The sequence below is a fragment of the Lygodium microphyllum genome, chromosome 7 (genome assembly GCF_053477565.2).
Source record: "Lygodium microphyllum isolate KBCC chromosome 7, Lygodium_microphyllum_v1.1.10, whole genome shotgun sequence".
Taxonomy (NCBI): domain Eukaryota; kingdom Viridiplantae; phylum Streptophyta; class Polypodiopsida; order Schizaeales; family Lygodiaceae; genus Lygodium; species Lygodium microphyllum.
The window spans coordinates 54,251,819-54,267,461 of NC_141141.1; the positions used below are offsets into that span (position 1 = coordinate 54,251,819).

Consider the following 15,643-nt stretch of genomic DNA (forward strand, 5'->3'; position numbering starts at 1 on the left):
TTGTATATCAGATGAGGTCTATGTGACCGGATGGCAAAAAGGTGACAGTTGTGGGTCTAATCTTTGGGTTAGATGGAGTGGTTAAGCTGGTAGCAACTCGAGGCGTATTGCATCGAGTTGCGGTGTAAGGGAGTTAAAAGGGACCCGATGGTAAAGGGAATATTCCCTGGAATATTCCCTGGCCGACTAGTGGAAGCTCATATGGTAGGTCGGCCGACCTAACGACCTTCGCGGGCTATAAAAGCTAAACCCCTTCGCAGCCATCTCTCACTTATCTTTCACCCAGTCAGAGTTGTTGTTCCAGCTAGCCTTAAGCTCTTCACCTATCTTCTGTCTAGATCGCCATCTAAGCTTCACATAGTGGAAGCGCACGGGTGGACAGAGCCATCTTTGTATCAGTGGTTTGGAGTTAAAGAATTTACTGATTCTCCTCTTATCTGTTGTGTACTCTCTATCTCTTTCTCAGATTCTGTTCCCTACGCCATGTAATATTTTACAGGATGTACATGCATGAATGTTAGTGATGGTCCATAAATCCATGGATACATCATAGGAATGAATCATCCATCTCTCTCTCTCTCTCTCTCTCTCTCTCTCTATCTCTCTCTCTCTCTCTCATCAAGATCACAGTATACACACACACGCACACACAATCCTTAACAAGACAATGCTCACCTGCAATACCCAATGTACCATTCTTTTAGTCTAGTTGTGCAAAGACATGGTACCCATAATTGCATGAATGGATCTCTCTCTCTCTCTCTCTCTCTCTCTCTCTCTCTCTCTCTCTCTCTCTCTCTCTCTCTCCAAAGAGCGAATATTCTTGTGTACTCTCCTATGTACCCATGTTTTTAATGTCATTGGACATAGGCATAATAGCCACATTAGTTGTTTCATTAATGGATAACTTGGACATGGTGATGTGCAAATGGTTGTATTTATTATTGCTTAGATTCACCATGAACATATTGATCTAGTTTAACAATTATTGATGAGTCCACTATGATTGAGATATGTGCAAATTTAATCCAAACCTATGTACAAAGTTTGAACACTATATTAAGAAAGAAGACTTAGAAATGTTGAGTGAAATATGAGTTTGAAACATCACAAGATCTTCAGTACAACAAGACTCCCATAGTCCCTACAATGGGTTATTTTGCCAGGAATTCTGTGTTTGGAGCATCAAGTCTTCCCTTGACAAGTTCATAGCCTGCAAAAGCACAATCCTAAAATGAGATTTTGGTGTTTGCATAATGCAGATACATAGATAGATAGATATATTGTAGTTGCCATGATATATGCATTTGAAACAAGTGATAGTGTCTTTATATTTGCACATATATTGTATGCATCTATTTTTATGCATATGATTGAATATGTGTATGCCTGCATTGCACTTATGTATATACTATTTCGACTATTGCTTTTGCTTTCTCTAAGCTGATCAGTATCATTTAGGTTTTGAAGCTCCACATACTTTCCGGATGGGAGAAATGAATGCCACATGAGGGGGCAACCCACAAGCTACATATGGATGGGAAGAAGAAGAATATACTGACCTAGAGAGGGGTCGATGCCGCGGTTCTTCAGCTCGCGGTAGTTTTGGGCGATAGAGCAGCACTGGCAGCACCAGTCCACACAGCAGTCATTGCAGGGCTCCTCTGGTAGACCGAATGTATGTCGCAGTTTGGATCGATAGCCGCAGGTGTAAAGACATTGGCAGAAGCTGGGCAGGATGAAGAAGATGCAACCACCCGCACAGCAAGCTGATCAATTAATCAACGCATAATCAACAGTGCTTGATTGATTCGCTTATCGGATCATGTACTTAAACAGATCACACACAAACATTGGGGGCCGTGGGGTTGTTTGAATTATGAAGAACCTTAGATTGATCATACAATAAGGACAGTTAATTCACTCACAGGTGTGTCCACGATCCAAGACGTTTACAAGGCGACCCACCAGGACGCAGGGGCAGCACCAGGCGCAGCAGCCTAATTCAATCAAATACCCAAGCACCACAAAATCAAAGGCCACGCGCATGAAATTAGTAATTGTAATTCGATCAAATACGATCTCTAAGCACTGTCGTGATTACTAGCGTTAACATAAATCACCCTCACTGATATGTTTCTTTGCGATCTCTTTCTAGTGATTTTATGAGTACTTCTTTTGCACTAATCATGAAAATCAATGCGGTGCGATGATTCATTATCATCACGATGTAACGAATGGCTTCTTGCATTAATTAGGTCTCCTGTGTAATTATCTTAGCTCAGTGATTGATTGATGGTCTTACAGGAGCTGAAATCTGTACAGCAGTCGCACAACCCAGTGGTCCATCTCCCCGGCGCAACTTGTTCCGCTGCCATAGTCGTCTGCAACTAGAGGATTGTACGACAAGCGATTATAAGCCCTGTTAATCTCTGCAGTTTGTGTGGCGCAGAGAGGATCGTATCGATCAGCCGGCTAATTATAACCACTGAGACTGTGGCTCCAGGCCGATATTTAACGTGAGCCCTCATGATGGCGGATCATTGTCCTTGCTTCCATGATCATGCCCGCCTTTAATGCCTCGATGCCACCGGGTCCGATGCTCCTGCATCTGTCCATGCTAGCTTGCTTGGCGTTCTCTCCTTCGTACCATCCTTTGTCAACTAAATGATTCAACAAATATCTTAGATAAATAGCAAACACGAGCAAATGATTCAAAGCATGCCTATGTGCATTACAAGACGAGAAGAACAAAAAGAGAGGAGAGAAGAGAAGAGATTGAAAGGGAAAATGAGATAGGGTGAGAGGGAGTGAGGGAAAATGAGATAGGAATGAGATGTCTCTAGAGAGAGAGAGGAGAGAAAGTGAAGAAGACATTGAAGCATGGGAGGAGAGAGAGTGTGCGAAAGTAGGAGACACAATGAGAGAGAGAGAGAGCAAAGAGATGGACATCATATTTCAGCCTATCCACAGGATACCTAGCTCTGGTAAACCTGCACAAAGTAGGTTCACTCCCAGGTGCTCTCAAAACATCCCTGGTCTTCCTTACTCCAGGTGTAACAATAGAAGAAATACCCAACTCATCATCAATGCTCTGTTCTGAGCCACTGGATTCACCATCCACATAAGAGTGACCTGCATTCACATCAAACATGGGCTGATCTACCTTTTCTTTTCCTTTTCGTGATACCTGCATACCACTATCTGCATTGCTTTGAGAAGATTCTCCTGATCTCAATCTGCTTGTCCATGGCGAAGAATGTGAACCACTGCTAGAGGACACTCTAGGTCCACTAATATCTTGTGACTGCTGCTGTGAATTCTGTGCAGCATTACCATTTTGTGCATCTACATTATCAATCACATTTATGGTTTATACCAGCTACTCATCTCATAAAAAACAACATCTCTGCTCACTGTAAACTTATGAGTAGAAGGGTTATAGTATCTATACCCTTTCTGCTGCAGAGAGTAACCAATAAAGATGCACTTCTCAACTTTTGGATCCAACTTGGATCTCAACTCATCTGGCACATGAACATAAGCAATGCAACCAAAAATCTTCAAATGAGAAATATCTGGTTTCCTACCAGTATACCTCTCCTCTGGAGTCATCCCATGTATTGCTGTAGTGGGAGTCATGTTCATTATGTAGACTGATGTAGCAACTGCTTCAGCCCAGTAAAAATCTGGCCAGTCTTTTTCGTTTAGCATGGCACGAGATACCTCTCCAATATGCATGTTTTTCCTTTCTGCAATTCCATTTTGTTGTGGGGTATGACTGCATGAATATTGCTGCTTTATGCCATACTCTTGCAAGAACCTTGCAAACTCATTTGACAGGTACTCTCCCCCTCCATCTGACCTTAGGCATTTTATTTGCAGGCCTGTTTCTTTTTCAACCATAGCTTTAAGAGTTTTGAAATGCCCAAAAACTTCACTTTTCTTTTTCATAAAATACACCCAAACTTTTTTGCTATAGTCATCAATAAAAGTGACAAAATAATGACAGCCTCCAAGAGATGCAGCTTTAGTAGTCCACACATCAGAGTGGATTAATTCCAATGGCTTCTTACTCTCTTGAACATGTCTAGGAAATGGTTTCCTTGCCTGTTTTCCAAACTGACAGGCTTCACATACCTTATGCATTTCTACAACCTTGAATTTAGGCAATCCTGCAACAATATTTTGGGCTTGCATTGATTTAAGTCGCTGTACATTAACATGACCAATGCGTTTATGCCAGATATCAATATCTGCAACTACACCGGTCCCATGTGCAAACATTGATGCACTCAATTCAGGCATGTCTGCATCCAACGTAAACATTCTGCCCTTCTTCTTTCCTTTTGCTATCAAGCGACCTTTATTTTTCATATCCTCAACAAAGCATCCATGAGAATTAAATCTGACCTGCAAGCCCTGCTCAACCATTTGACAAACAGAAACCAGGTTCTTGGTGATATTCGGGACATGAAATACATCCGACAGGTATTTCTTTTTCCCATCCTGCATAGACAAAGGAATTTTTCCAATCTACACAATAGGATGTGCAGTATGATCACGAGTCTCCACAAATCCTGGTTTTTCCATTTTCCTTGCATCCTGCATCCATTCTGCATGGCCTGTCATGTGGTTTGATGCACATGAGTCAACATACCACACATCGTTGCTTTCGTCTGCACTTGTCACAGAATTGGTAATGTGCTGCACCATAAACAAATGCTCATTTCTGTCATCACCCTGGCTACTAGAAGATGCATAATTCTCTTGTTGCAATTTTCTATTCATGATGTCATTCTACTTTTTATAGCAGTCTTTAGTCATATGACCCATTTTACCACAGTAGTAGCATTCAACATTGCTGTTTGCATTTTGGCCTCTTTGCCATCCACCACGACCTCTTTGGCTCCCCCTGCCTCTAGAGTTACCACGTCCTCCTCCAAAGGACTGGTTTTCTTGAGTTTGCTACATATTTTGATTTCTACCACGGCCTCCATATTGGCCTCCTCTACCTTTGCCTCTACCTCTTCCAGCATTTGAGTAGAAGACAACTTCTTTTGAAGTTCCTCCTGAAGAAGATGCACCACCATTTCTCTGCTCCTCAGAAATTAGAAGAGCAATCAACTCCTCAAAATCAGGAAATCTTTCACGAACAAAAATCGATGTTCGGAACTGTGCATAATCCTTTCCTAGACCATTCAAGGACACAGAAACTAAATCATCATCTTCCACTGGCGACCCAATGGAAGCAAGTGCATCTGCAATCTTCTTCACCTTCATGTGGTAGTCATTGATGCTCATACTTTCTCTTTGCACATTGTGCAACTCTTGCTTGAGTTGCATTTTCCTGGCTTGTGTATTTGTGCTATACATTTTTGATAGAGTATCCCATGCCTCCTTTGGCGTACTTGCATCCTGAATATGCACAATCATAGAGTCTGAAATGCTGATAGACAGCCAGTACATAACTTTCCTAGCTCTCTCATGCCATGCTTTAAATGCCTGCATTTGCTGTTGATTGGGAACATCAAGAAGAACTGATTCTTCTTCATTTCCTGCAACGAATTCCCAATATCCTTTTCCCATAAGGAAATTCGTCATTCTAAACTTCTATGCTTGGAAGTTGTTCTTGTCAAGATTCTCAGTGACAATCTGTGAAAGAGAATCACATGCCATTACAGAACACTGCAAAGAATTCTGTCACTGCAAAAAACACAGCTTCAGCCTCACAAGGGCAAATCTGCAAAACTGACGAAAGTGGTATTTGACCACATAATCACTTCCTAGTGACGATTTTGCATCAACAGGCAACAAGGATGATTTTGTAACTCCCAATGTCTCTGCGCACAGGCATACGATGCAATTTCTACAGTAACTTTTCACCGACCTGTAGAACAGTGGTCGCATAGCATAAAACAGGGCCTTTTCTTGAGTGCGTGCAGAAAACTTCCGCCTCCAAAATAGGCCCCGAAATGGCCTCAAATAAAAAAAACAGAGCAACCAAGGGCTAAAGCCCTTTCCCGCAACATATACTGCCCTCTTGCTACACCGCGAAGGGCGTCTCAATCTCAAACAATACACTCTTGCACTTTCCGGCTGTACTACCTGTAGAGACTTGCTCCGAAAACAGAAAAATGAAAGCAACACTGGTCCTCTTACCAGAACACCGCGAACTTGGTTTTCTTTCTTGAGCTCCTTACCACGAACAAGGCTCTGATACCATGTCAAGATTGTGGGAGAGAAGGAAGGAGTCTCACTTGTAGCTTTCTTGCTTGCACAACGGGGGAATACACGCACATGTGGAGGCTGAAAACAGTTTTCCTCTTCTTAAAGAACTCTAGTACATAGAAATAGAAGAACCCTATATATGGGTCTCAAACCAAACTCAACTAACTAAGGTGGCATCTTAACTGAGCCACAAACTAGAGTAGATAAGGATGGCTGTCATGTAGCTATTATTCATGGGCGGTGTACCAACCGCATCTACAGCTAACAAGTCGGTGACATAAATACACAACGGTCACCCTGGCATATCACGAGTGGAGCTCGATATCTCAACATCAGTGTGGGCAAGTATTTAAGGTATAGGAGTTTCAGTTTTAGCGATACGTAACGATTAGGTCACGTGTTAATTTCCTAGTGAATTTCTTGGAATTCAACTCTTTCTAAACGAGTACTCCGCGGTTTAGGTGTTTTAGGTTTATACCAATTTGGTTAACTCTAGAAAATAATTACGTGATCATTTTCACATGACTCATTGTCTATGTGTAAATTAATTTTTTCAACCTTAACTTATCGATTAAGGCCAGGCGTAGGTTAGGTTAATCCCAACTAATCTTCCTATAACTTTGCGAACAAAATTCATGCTAAACAAGCAACCTTTTCCTTGATAATTTATGCAGTTGACAAACGATAATTTCCTACATTTATGCATTGTAAGAATCATTTCATGCTTTGCACTTTCCATGATGATTCATTGCAAAGAGGATATGGATTAATAGTGTGATATGCAGTTTATACATCTAGGCTTAAACGAAGTATACTACTTTAATGGACAATAATATAGTTTATAATTCATTTCAATGCATAAAGCTATTTGCTAGAAATGTTTTTATGCTTTCTTTAATTTGCATGTTTCATTTAAAAGTATTGATGACTAAGTTCCTCCGTTGTGAACATCTAGGACAAAAATATATCCTATTTCTAACAATTAACATTGCATGATTGAATTAAAACAATATTAAATAAAAATTAGGAAGCACTACAAGGAATTGGGCAATTAGCGACACCGATTAGCGACGGCGGATATCGGCGTCGCTATCGCAAATAGCGACGCCAGTTGCGACGCCGCAGGGAAAAAAAGCGCGGCCGAAACCAGAGCGCCATTTTCATTTTCTTTTCTTCGCCTTTTGAGAGCGAGAGCGAGGGAGAGAGCGAAGGCTTTGTGAGAGAAGAAGAGGAAGAGACTTGCTGCCGCCGCTGCCGCCGCCGCCGCCACCGCTGTTGTTCGCGAAGGAGAGGAGGAGCCCTCGTTGCAAAGAGAAGCCGCCCACGCTCGCCATATCTCATTGGTGAGTCTTCCTCTCTCTTTCTTTTGCTTGTTGAAGGTTTAAATCATTCTCTTTTATTTGTTTAGGAGAGGAAATGAAAGAGAAGGAGAGGGAGAGGGAGAGAGAGGGAGAGAAAGAGAGGGAGAAAGAGAGGGAGAGGGAGAGGGAGAGAAAGAGAGGGAGAGTGCATTCTCTCTCTCTCTCCCTTTTGCTTGTTTAATGTTTAAATTACTTTCTTTTTTGCTTGTTTAGGAGAGGAAACGAGAGAGTAAGAGAGAAAGAGAGGGAGAGGGAGAGGGAAAGAAAGAGAAAGAGAAAGAGAAATAGAAATAGATGGAGAGGGAGAGGGAGGGGGAGGAAATAAGAGAGGGAGAGAAAGAGAAAGAGAGGGAGAAGGAGGGAGAGTGCATTCTCTCTCTCCCTCTCCCTTTTGCTTGTTTAATATTTGAATCACTTTATTTTTTGCTTGTTTAGGAGAGGAAATGAGAGAGAAAGAGAGCGAGAGGGAGAGGAAGGGGAAGGAAATGAGAGAGGGATAGAAAGAGAAAGAGAGGGAAAGTGCATTGTATCTCTCCCTCTCCCTTTTGCTTGGAGGATGTTTAAATCACTTTATTTTTTGCTTGTTTAGGAAATGAGAGAGAAGGAGAGATAGAGATGGAGAGGGAGAAAAAGAGAAAGAGAGGGAGAGGGAGAGGGAGAGGGAGGGGAAGGAAATGAGAGAGGGAGAGAAAGAGAACGAGAGGGAGAGGGTGAGGGTGAGAGAAAGAGAGAAAGAGAGGGAGAGAGAGAGAAAGAGAGGGAGAGGGAGGGGAAGGAAATTTAAGATAATAGACTTATTGATAATGGTATGCAATGTGCTTTGCCATGGGCCACGTACTTCATCAAAATGAACCCAAAATTATTGTTATAGAAGAATAAACCCTTAAATTGAGTATAGGATAATTTCTCTCAGGTCTTATGACTATGAGTAGAATTGATTGAAATAAATTTTATTACTATAGTTATAAAATTTCATAGATGGCGCGCATTAATTTTAAAATGGATTACTTATACTCAAAGCTGAGATATAACAAATAATTATCTACCGGGACAAACAAATCGTTGAGCATAATACAAGGCCGAGATATAACATCGGAAAATCTCTCGACTACTATATACAATGTAAGGTTTATGGTCAACTTGCAACTTGACGTACATCTCCATAAAGCTATCCATTTAAGCCTCGTTTGCTGTAATGTAGATAAGATGGCAAACAAAGAAGGTCTTATTGTTCAAGACCGCAAGACGTATCTTAATCAGCGTGTCCCATGTCATTGCTCTCAATGCAAGTTGGCAATTAGACGAAAACGCCGATTGTCTATAGAACACGTACGACCATTTGGCGAGTTTCAATCTGAGATCATTGATCAGGCGATTGCGGATTTTCAGCAAACGGTAATTTGAAGCTAGCATTTTTCATGCATTGTACTCTCAAGCTAATTGAAAACCATACACAATAAGATTGGGTCTTGTTGGCAAATTTTGTATCGAGGGGGGCGATGTCTCGACCCAAGGGGGAGTGCACCCTTTGCGGCCAATTAGAAGAGTTCGTGGACGTGCGATGGATGGATTGCAGGAGCCAATCGACCACTCGCAAGGCCCATCTATACCATCAATGCCAGAGGAGACAGACAACCTTCCCGACTTGCCTACAATCTTGGAGCCTGAGATGGAGACAATGATCGATGCATTGATTCCCATGGATGTTGAGACATCTGACCCGCTCAGAGAGGAAGCATCCATACCATTATATGATGGGTGCCGAGTATCTCGGTTGAAGACATTGCTTGCACTCTTAAGTGTGCAAGAAAAATACGGTTGGAGCGATATGAGTGTGACTGAGTTATTCAGGTACCTTGCACACAGACTTCATTGTTTTTTTTAAAAACAGTATTATTGTAAACATTTGTGTTTTTTCAAGGTTTTTTATGATTTTTTTCAGGTTATTGAAATATCATATATTGCCACCTGCAAACACCATGCCTGAGTCTTATAATGATGCACGACATGTTTTACGGAAGCTTGGCATGGACTACAATAACATCCATGCATGTATCAACGACTGCATATTATTTCGAGATGAATACGAGACTATGGAGACATGTCCAGAGTGTGGTGCTCATAGGTATCGACAGGACTTGCAAGGGTAGTCCATCCCTCAAAAAGTTCTCAGACACTTTCCGCTCATCCCCCGCATAAACCACATGTTTCGCACGTCTGCCATGGCAAGCTTGACAATGTGGCATGTGCAGAATAGGTCCACGGATGGAATGCGACGAATATCAGCAGATTCGCGCGCATGGAGCCACATTGACTCTACCTTCCCAGGCTTTGCGCGAGAGCCAAGGAATCTTCGGCTCGGTCTCGCCATGGATGGTGTGAACCCATTTGGTCTGCGCTCAACTTCTTACAGTGTGTGGCCTATAGTGCTTGTCAACTACAACATTCCTCCATGGCTTTCTACGAAGAAAGGACATCTCATCCTTAGCTTGCTCGTCCCGGGCCGCTACAAAGTAAAAAATATGGACGTGTATCTTCGTCCATTAGTCGATGAGCTTAAGATTTTTTGGGAGGAGGGGGTCACGGTGCAAGATATGAGCAGGCGCGATGGTCGGCGGTCAGCCAACATTCGAGCCATTCTCATGTGGACGATGCATGACTTTCCGGGATTGGGAGAGTGCTCAGGTGAGCAGACCTTTGTTCTTCGCTGGTAATATCTATATTTTATTTCATTCAATCAAGTATTCACTAGGTCGTGGATCGCCTTGCAGGTCTCGTTACCTCAGGTTATCATGCATGTCCATTTGTGGGCCACAGTTAGACTCCCGAAGGTCACGAACCATGAAGAAGATGGTATATCAAGGACACGCCGCTTTCTTGCCGGAGGATCATGAACTCAGGGAAGGTTTTCTTGGACGACCTCCAGCACGTATGAACGCTGCAAGCTGGTACGAGCTGAAAATGGTAAACCCGGAATCACATCCAAATGGAATGCGACGGTTCTTAGTTTTCTACGAGTTGCCATATTGGACCCACTTACAGGTCAACCACTTGTTAGATCCCATGCATATTTTCAAAAATGTGGGCAGCTTGCTATGGGACCACATCATAGGAAAGAGAGACACTATAGGGTCACGAATGGATTTAAAGGAGGTAGGTAAGATGGAGGCGCTTTGGCCACAGTCGAGTGCTGAAGGGGGAGTGCAGCTTCCTCGCGCTCCCTGGGTTTTGTCTACCAAAGAAGAGCACATTGTGAAGCAAGTAATCAAGTCTATCCGCACTCCGACGGGTATGATGCGTTCTCTCAGGTCCGCATTTTCTAAAGATGACCAAATGTCTGGGCTAAAATCCCATGATTGGCATAAGATATGTCAGGTTTGTGAACAGAATGGATTTTAATTAGCGTGGACATTTTGAAATTTGAAAAGTGACCATTATTCTTAATGCTTTCTCATTTGTGGCAGTTTGTCCTACCGATCGCGATCGCGGGATGCCTAACTCCAGAAATTCGCGGGGCCATTTACAAGTTGTCGACTTTGGTGCAATGGATCTCACAGAAAGAGATTAAGATGTCCTCTATTGAATCCGCAAGGTGGGGAGCAGTTGAGACGGTTTGTCTCTTTGAGAAATACTTGCCCACTAGCATGCTCACGATACAAGTTCACCTTCTTGTGCATCTTGTGGACGAAGTGGAGATTGCTGGACCTGTCCATACGCGATGGATGTTCTTCTTGGAGCGCTTCATGAAAACCCTGAAAGGCTTTGTGCGACAACGAGCTCGTCCGGAAGGTAGCATGGCAGAAGGTTGGTTGGTGTCAGAGGCGTTAGTGCATATCTCACAATGGCTACCAACAGTGGAACCAGACAATGAAATGCTATGGACGCTGAAGGATGATGATAGGCTGACTGGAGATGTGGTGGTTGGAAATGGGGTAGAAAAAAGAATGGATGCCTCAATGGAAGAGGAGGTGAATCGCTTTTGTATGTTGCACCATGCCTCCATGGAGATGTGGCTCGCCAAGTACCAGATTGCAAGGCAAGATCGAGAGGAAGCGCGAGCTGAATTTCGACGCAGTACGCGTCACCGACTGATTCGATATCCCGAAGGCATGGAGGAGATTCCGCAGTTTATGTCAACACGATGGTTGCATGGAGCCTTGACCGCAGCATCCAACGAAGGGACAGAGGTCTCAATGGAGGAGTGGGAGTTCTCGAAGGGATGTAGTCCAAAGGTAATGAGGGGTTTAGAATGTGTCGTATCTAAATTTACTTGCTACATCTAATTTGAGTGTTTCAATGTGCAGTACAAAATATATAGTGCAGCGTGGTCGCGGGGACGGCATTTTCGGGTGGAGCGTATTGACCAAATGCGCTCCACAATGGACTGTGGTGTCATGGCAAGGTTTAAGCAAGAGAGCCGGCGATGAGCAACGGATCCGAATACGGTTGTGGATGAGATGAAGTATTTTGGGAACTTGCAAAGTATTATTACGGTGGATTACCGTAGCTTCTCCATGATAATATTCGATGTGCAATGGTTCAAAGTGGTACTTGGAGGAGCTGGAGCAACAGTTTGACGAGGTCCATCTGGATTTCTCGAAATAGATTCCGAAAAAAAATGGATGGATTTGCGCGACACCTTTGTGTTGCCGGCCCATTGTGAACAGGTACAAATAGTCATTTACTTGCTAATTGTAATACGACATGGTTTATGTCACAATGGTTTGAAGTCGCTTTGTAAGTGTTTGTGAACAGGTAATCTTCTATCCAAACCCCCGACAACCTCGATGGTGGTATGTTATACCTTCAACTCCTCGAGGTGCGAGAGTATACAATCAAAGCGATGTTCCAGGCATAGATGAAGAAAATATGCAAATAGAGGGATCGAAATTACAAGGGGTGGAGGCCACCGCAAGCTTGGAGCCCGCATCGGCTAACAATGATGGAAATACAGAAGTCGTAGAATTTTTTGAGAATCAGGCAAACTCGTTCTTTTGTGGTGACATGTCTATCGACCTTCCAGTGTATGCAGAGTTCTGTCAGGAGATTAACATGGGACCATAGAATACTTCATTCTTGGAGAATTGTATTACTCAACTCGTTGTTTAGATCTTCCATAAAGATAGATAAGATATGCATTTTAAGAGGGATTTTTCAAAAATGATTTATATTAATGTGCTTTGTATAGTTTAAATTGATTATTCTAACATCATTTTTTATCTGTGCAGGTATCAACATTTTCAGGATGAGTCGAGGGATGAGCGATGAGGAGTTTCAGGACATGATGGCACGCATGTCTCCATATCAGCTCGCGAGATTCAGAGAGATGGCAGATCAGGAGCTGTCTCGTTCTTCGTCAAGGCGCTCTGCTAGATCAGCTTCAGCTAGATCAGCTTCAGCGCGATCAGATGCTTCAGCTTCGAGCAGACGATCTCGACGCTCGTGACTTGGGCCGGAGGGAGGGACTGCGACTGCAGGAGGATCAGGGGGGTGCTGCTGTGGAGACATGGACGCGGTGTCTCCGTCTCGTCGTTCAGCTGGAGCTGCGTCACCTCCAGGATTTGTCACACCTATGGGGATGTCCACTCCAGTTACTCCGGCTTTTGCGCAGCCGTCGGCAGATGGCACGTCTTTTAGTGGCACTCCTTTTGGTGGCACCCCTTTGAGTGGCACTCCGGGAGAGGGTACCCCCGTCGGTACATCGGATGTACAGGGGTCTCCTGGATATGCCCAGGAGCGTGGACGGAGATGGGAGAGGGCCCATCTTAGGCATACTCCTAGGGGTTATGGATACCTAGTGGATGGCAGGTCAGGAGCCATCATCATGAATGATGAGGGGAGGAGGGTGATGGCTTGTATGAGGGAGTTGTGCCAACAAGTTTTTCGGCACAACATCCTGGATCATTGGAGGAACATACCGGAGGGGAGCAAGGAGTACATAGTAGCATCCTTGCACGAGGAGTTCCCGGTGCCAGCCGCAGTGGATAGATTCTCTACGGCTGGATGATGGATTGCATGCGTGCATACATGTCACATAGACGATCCGACGCACGCAAGGCAATCAAGAGTGGGGCTCCAAAGCCCGAGTGGTTAGATGCAGACGACTGGCGCCGACTGAGGGAGGAGGCTACAAATTCGCCAGGACGTTGGAGTCAGCAGCGGGAGGCGGCGAGGGCACGAATCGAGGCCGGATCGGTACATCATCTTGGAAGTGGCGGCCACAGGACATATTTAGAGGACTTTGTAAGTTTCTCTTTTGTTTTGCTTATTTATTTTTTTGAGATATTCTTTGTACTGACAATCATGTTTCTAGCAGTTAGCATTTTGTTTTCTTTGCAGCACTCCATTACAAATCGCGATCCGCAAGGCCTTGAGACTCGATATGCAGAGAGGCACGGTCTCAGGGCATTGATCGACCGATTGTATAGACACGGCGGCCCTGTAAGTCACTCATCTTTCTTGTCCGTAGTTACCATGAGATATTTGAATGCATTATTGTATGGTATATGTTGTTTCTTTTTCTGCAAAATCCGTTTGATGCTCCTTTGCAGCGGGAAGAGCTTTCGGGGGACGAGGATTTGTAGCTCGCCCTTAGATCCTTAGAGCTCACACACCTTTAGTTTTTAGTCGCCCGATCTATGTAGACATTTTCTATGTATTAGTAATATTGTTTCATGATTGTACCAATTGCATTTTATGTGATATCATGTATTTATTTCATGTATCAGTTTTATGATTTCAGTATACATTCTTTTTGTTTGCAAACGCTTTGTATGCAGCAGTGCAGAAACTATTTTGTATGGCTCTCATACAACACACAGCTACCCTGCCACAAAAATTTTTTTTTCTCTATTATCGTCGCTATTTGCGTCGCAAATTTACTGCACGTGTCGCTATTGTCGTCGCTATGAGCGTCACAAATACTCTGCAATCGTCGCTATATTTGCGACGCATATAGCGATGCCAAATGCGACGCATATAGCGATGATTCTATAGCGTCGTCAATAACAACGCTTTTTGCGATGACGGGGGTAAGTTTTGTTGTTTGTATTTTCGTCGCTTTAAACGTCGCTATAAGGTCTATATCTTGTAGTGAAGGAAAACCTGGGCTTGGGGTGAGATATCCACGTGGATACTGGGAGACGACCCTCCCGCGGTTGTGCCTTGGACTTTCTTAGGAGGCATTTCTGCTGTGGAAGCAGCTTTACAACTCCTTTTTGATATTCCACCGTGGCTCTCTTTTGCAATAACTTGCACCGTCTGTCGGAATCAGTTTTAGAAGGCTTCCTCCTTGAAGTAGGGATTTCGAAAAGGGGGATGTTTCACAATCTTTTGCGGATAAGACCCATTAAAGCCATAGGAGGGGCTTAATGGCCTTGTAGAAACTCGCACAAACGGGGAATAAATAAAGTGTGGAATCCCTTATGAGGGTTTTTGAGTGGGAAAGGGAGGTGTTAAAAGACCCTCAACAATCTCTTTTCTTTTACGAGTGGGGAAAAAAGAACAAATCTCCAAGGGTATTTTGCATGGGGTTTCAAGAGCACAAAGGAAGGGCTTAAGGAGGTTTTTTCGATAGGGGGGTTTCAAGCCCAAAGGAAGGGCCTTAAGGAGGATTTTTAAAAAAAATGAGGAGATAAGACCTTAAAGGTCAAAACCCTTTTATGGGGGGGAAGAAAAGGGGGCTTGTAAAATCTAAGGGGGAATTTTAGGGGGGTACCTTCAAAGCCCAAGGAAAGGGGCTTAAGAGAGATTAAAAGCACGAGGGGGGGGGGGGGGGGGGGGGGGATAAGACCTCTAAGCCCAACTCTTCTTGGGGGGAAAGGGGGCCTATAGAGCTTAAAACATGGGGGGGGAAAGGTTTTAAAGCCCAAGGGAAAGGGGGGCTTAAGGGGGTTAAAACACGAGAGGGGAGGGGTAATAAACCCAAAAAAAAGGGGGCTAAGAAGGCCCCCCGTTTGGAAGCTTCTATGCTTCCAGAAGCTTATGTGGGGGGGGGGAGGAATTTTGGAGCCGTCTGACGGCGGCGATGTCTAGCGGTGGCCAAACTTGGC

The 15,643-nt window shown here is 43.8% G+C and overlaps 1 protein-coding gene across 1 annotated transcript; it reads right to left on the reverse strand.

Annotated features, from left to right (window-relative positions):
- Nucleotides 1-702: 702 nt before the first annotated feature.
- Nucleotides 703-2,601, reverse strand: LOC148033456 (cell number regulator 2-like). The gene is made up of 4 exons (XM_087682305.1): nt 2,306-2,601; nt 1,929-2,000; nt 1,563-1,769; nt 703-1,213 (listed from the first exon to the last, which is right to left on the reverse strand). The coding sequence occupies exons 1-4, from the start codon at nt 2,376-2,378 to the stop codon at nt 1,155-1,157; spliced, it is 411 nt and encodes a 136-aa protein (XP_087538431.1). The 5' UTR covers nt 2,379-2,601; the 3' UTR covers nt 703-1,154.
- Nucleotides 2,602-15,643: the final 13,042 nt, after the last annotated feature.

Coding starts and splice junctions, on each gene's coding strand:
- LOC148033456 (XM_087682305.1), bottom strand. CDS start 2,378: ATGGCAGCGGAACAAGTTGCGCCGGGGAGATGGACCACTGGGTTGTGC. Junction 2,001..2,305: donor CTGTACAGATTTCAGCTCCT/GTAAGACCATCA, acceptor TGATTGAATTAG/GCTGCTGCGCCTGGTGCTGC. Junction 1,214..1,562: donor CGGCATCGACCCCTCTCTAG/GTCAGTATATTC, acceptor GTGCTTTTGCAG/GCTATGAACTTGTCAAGGGA.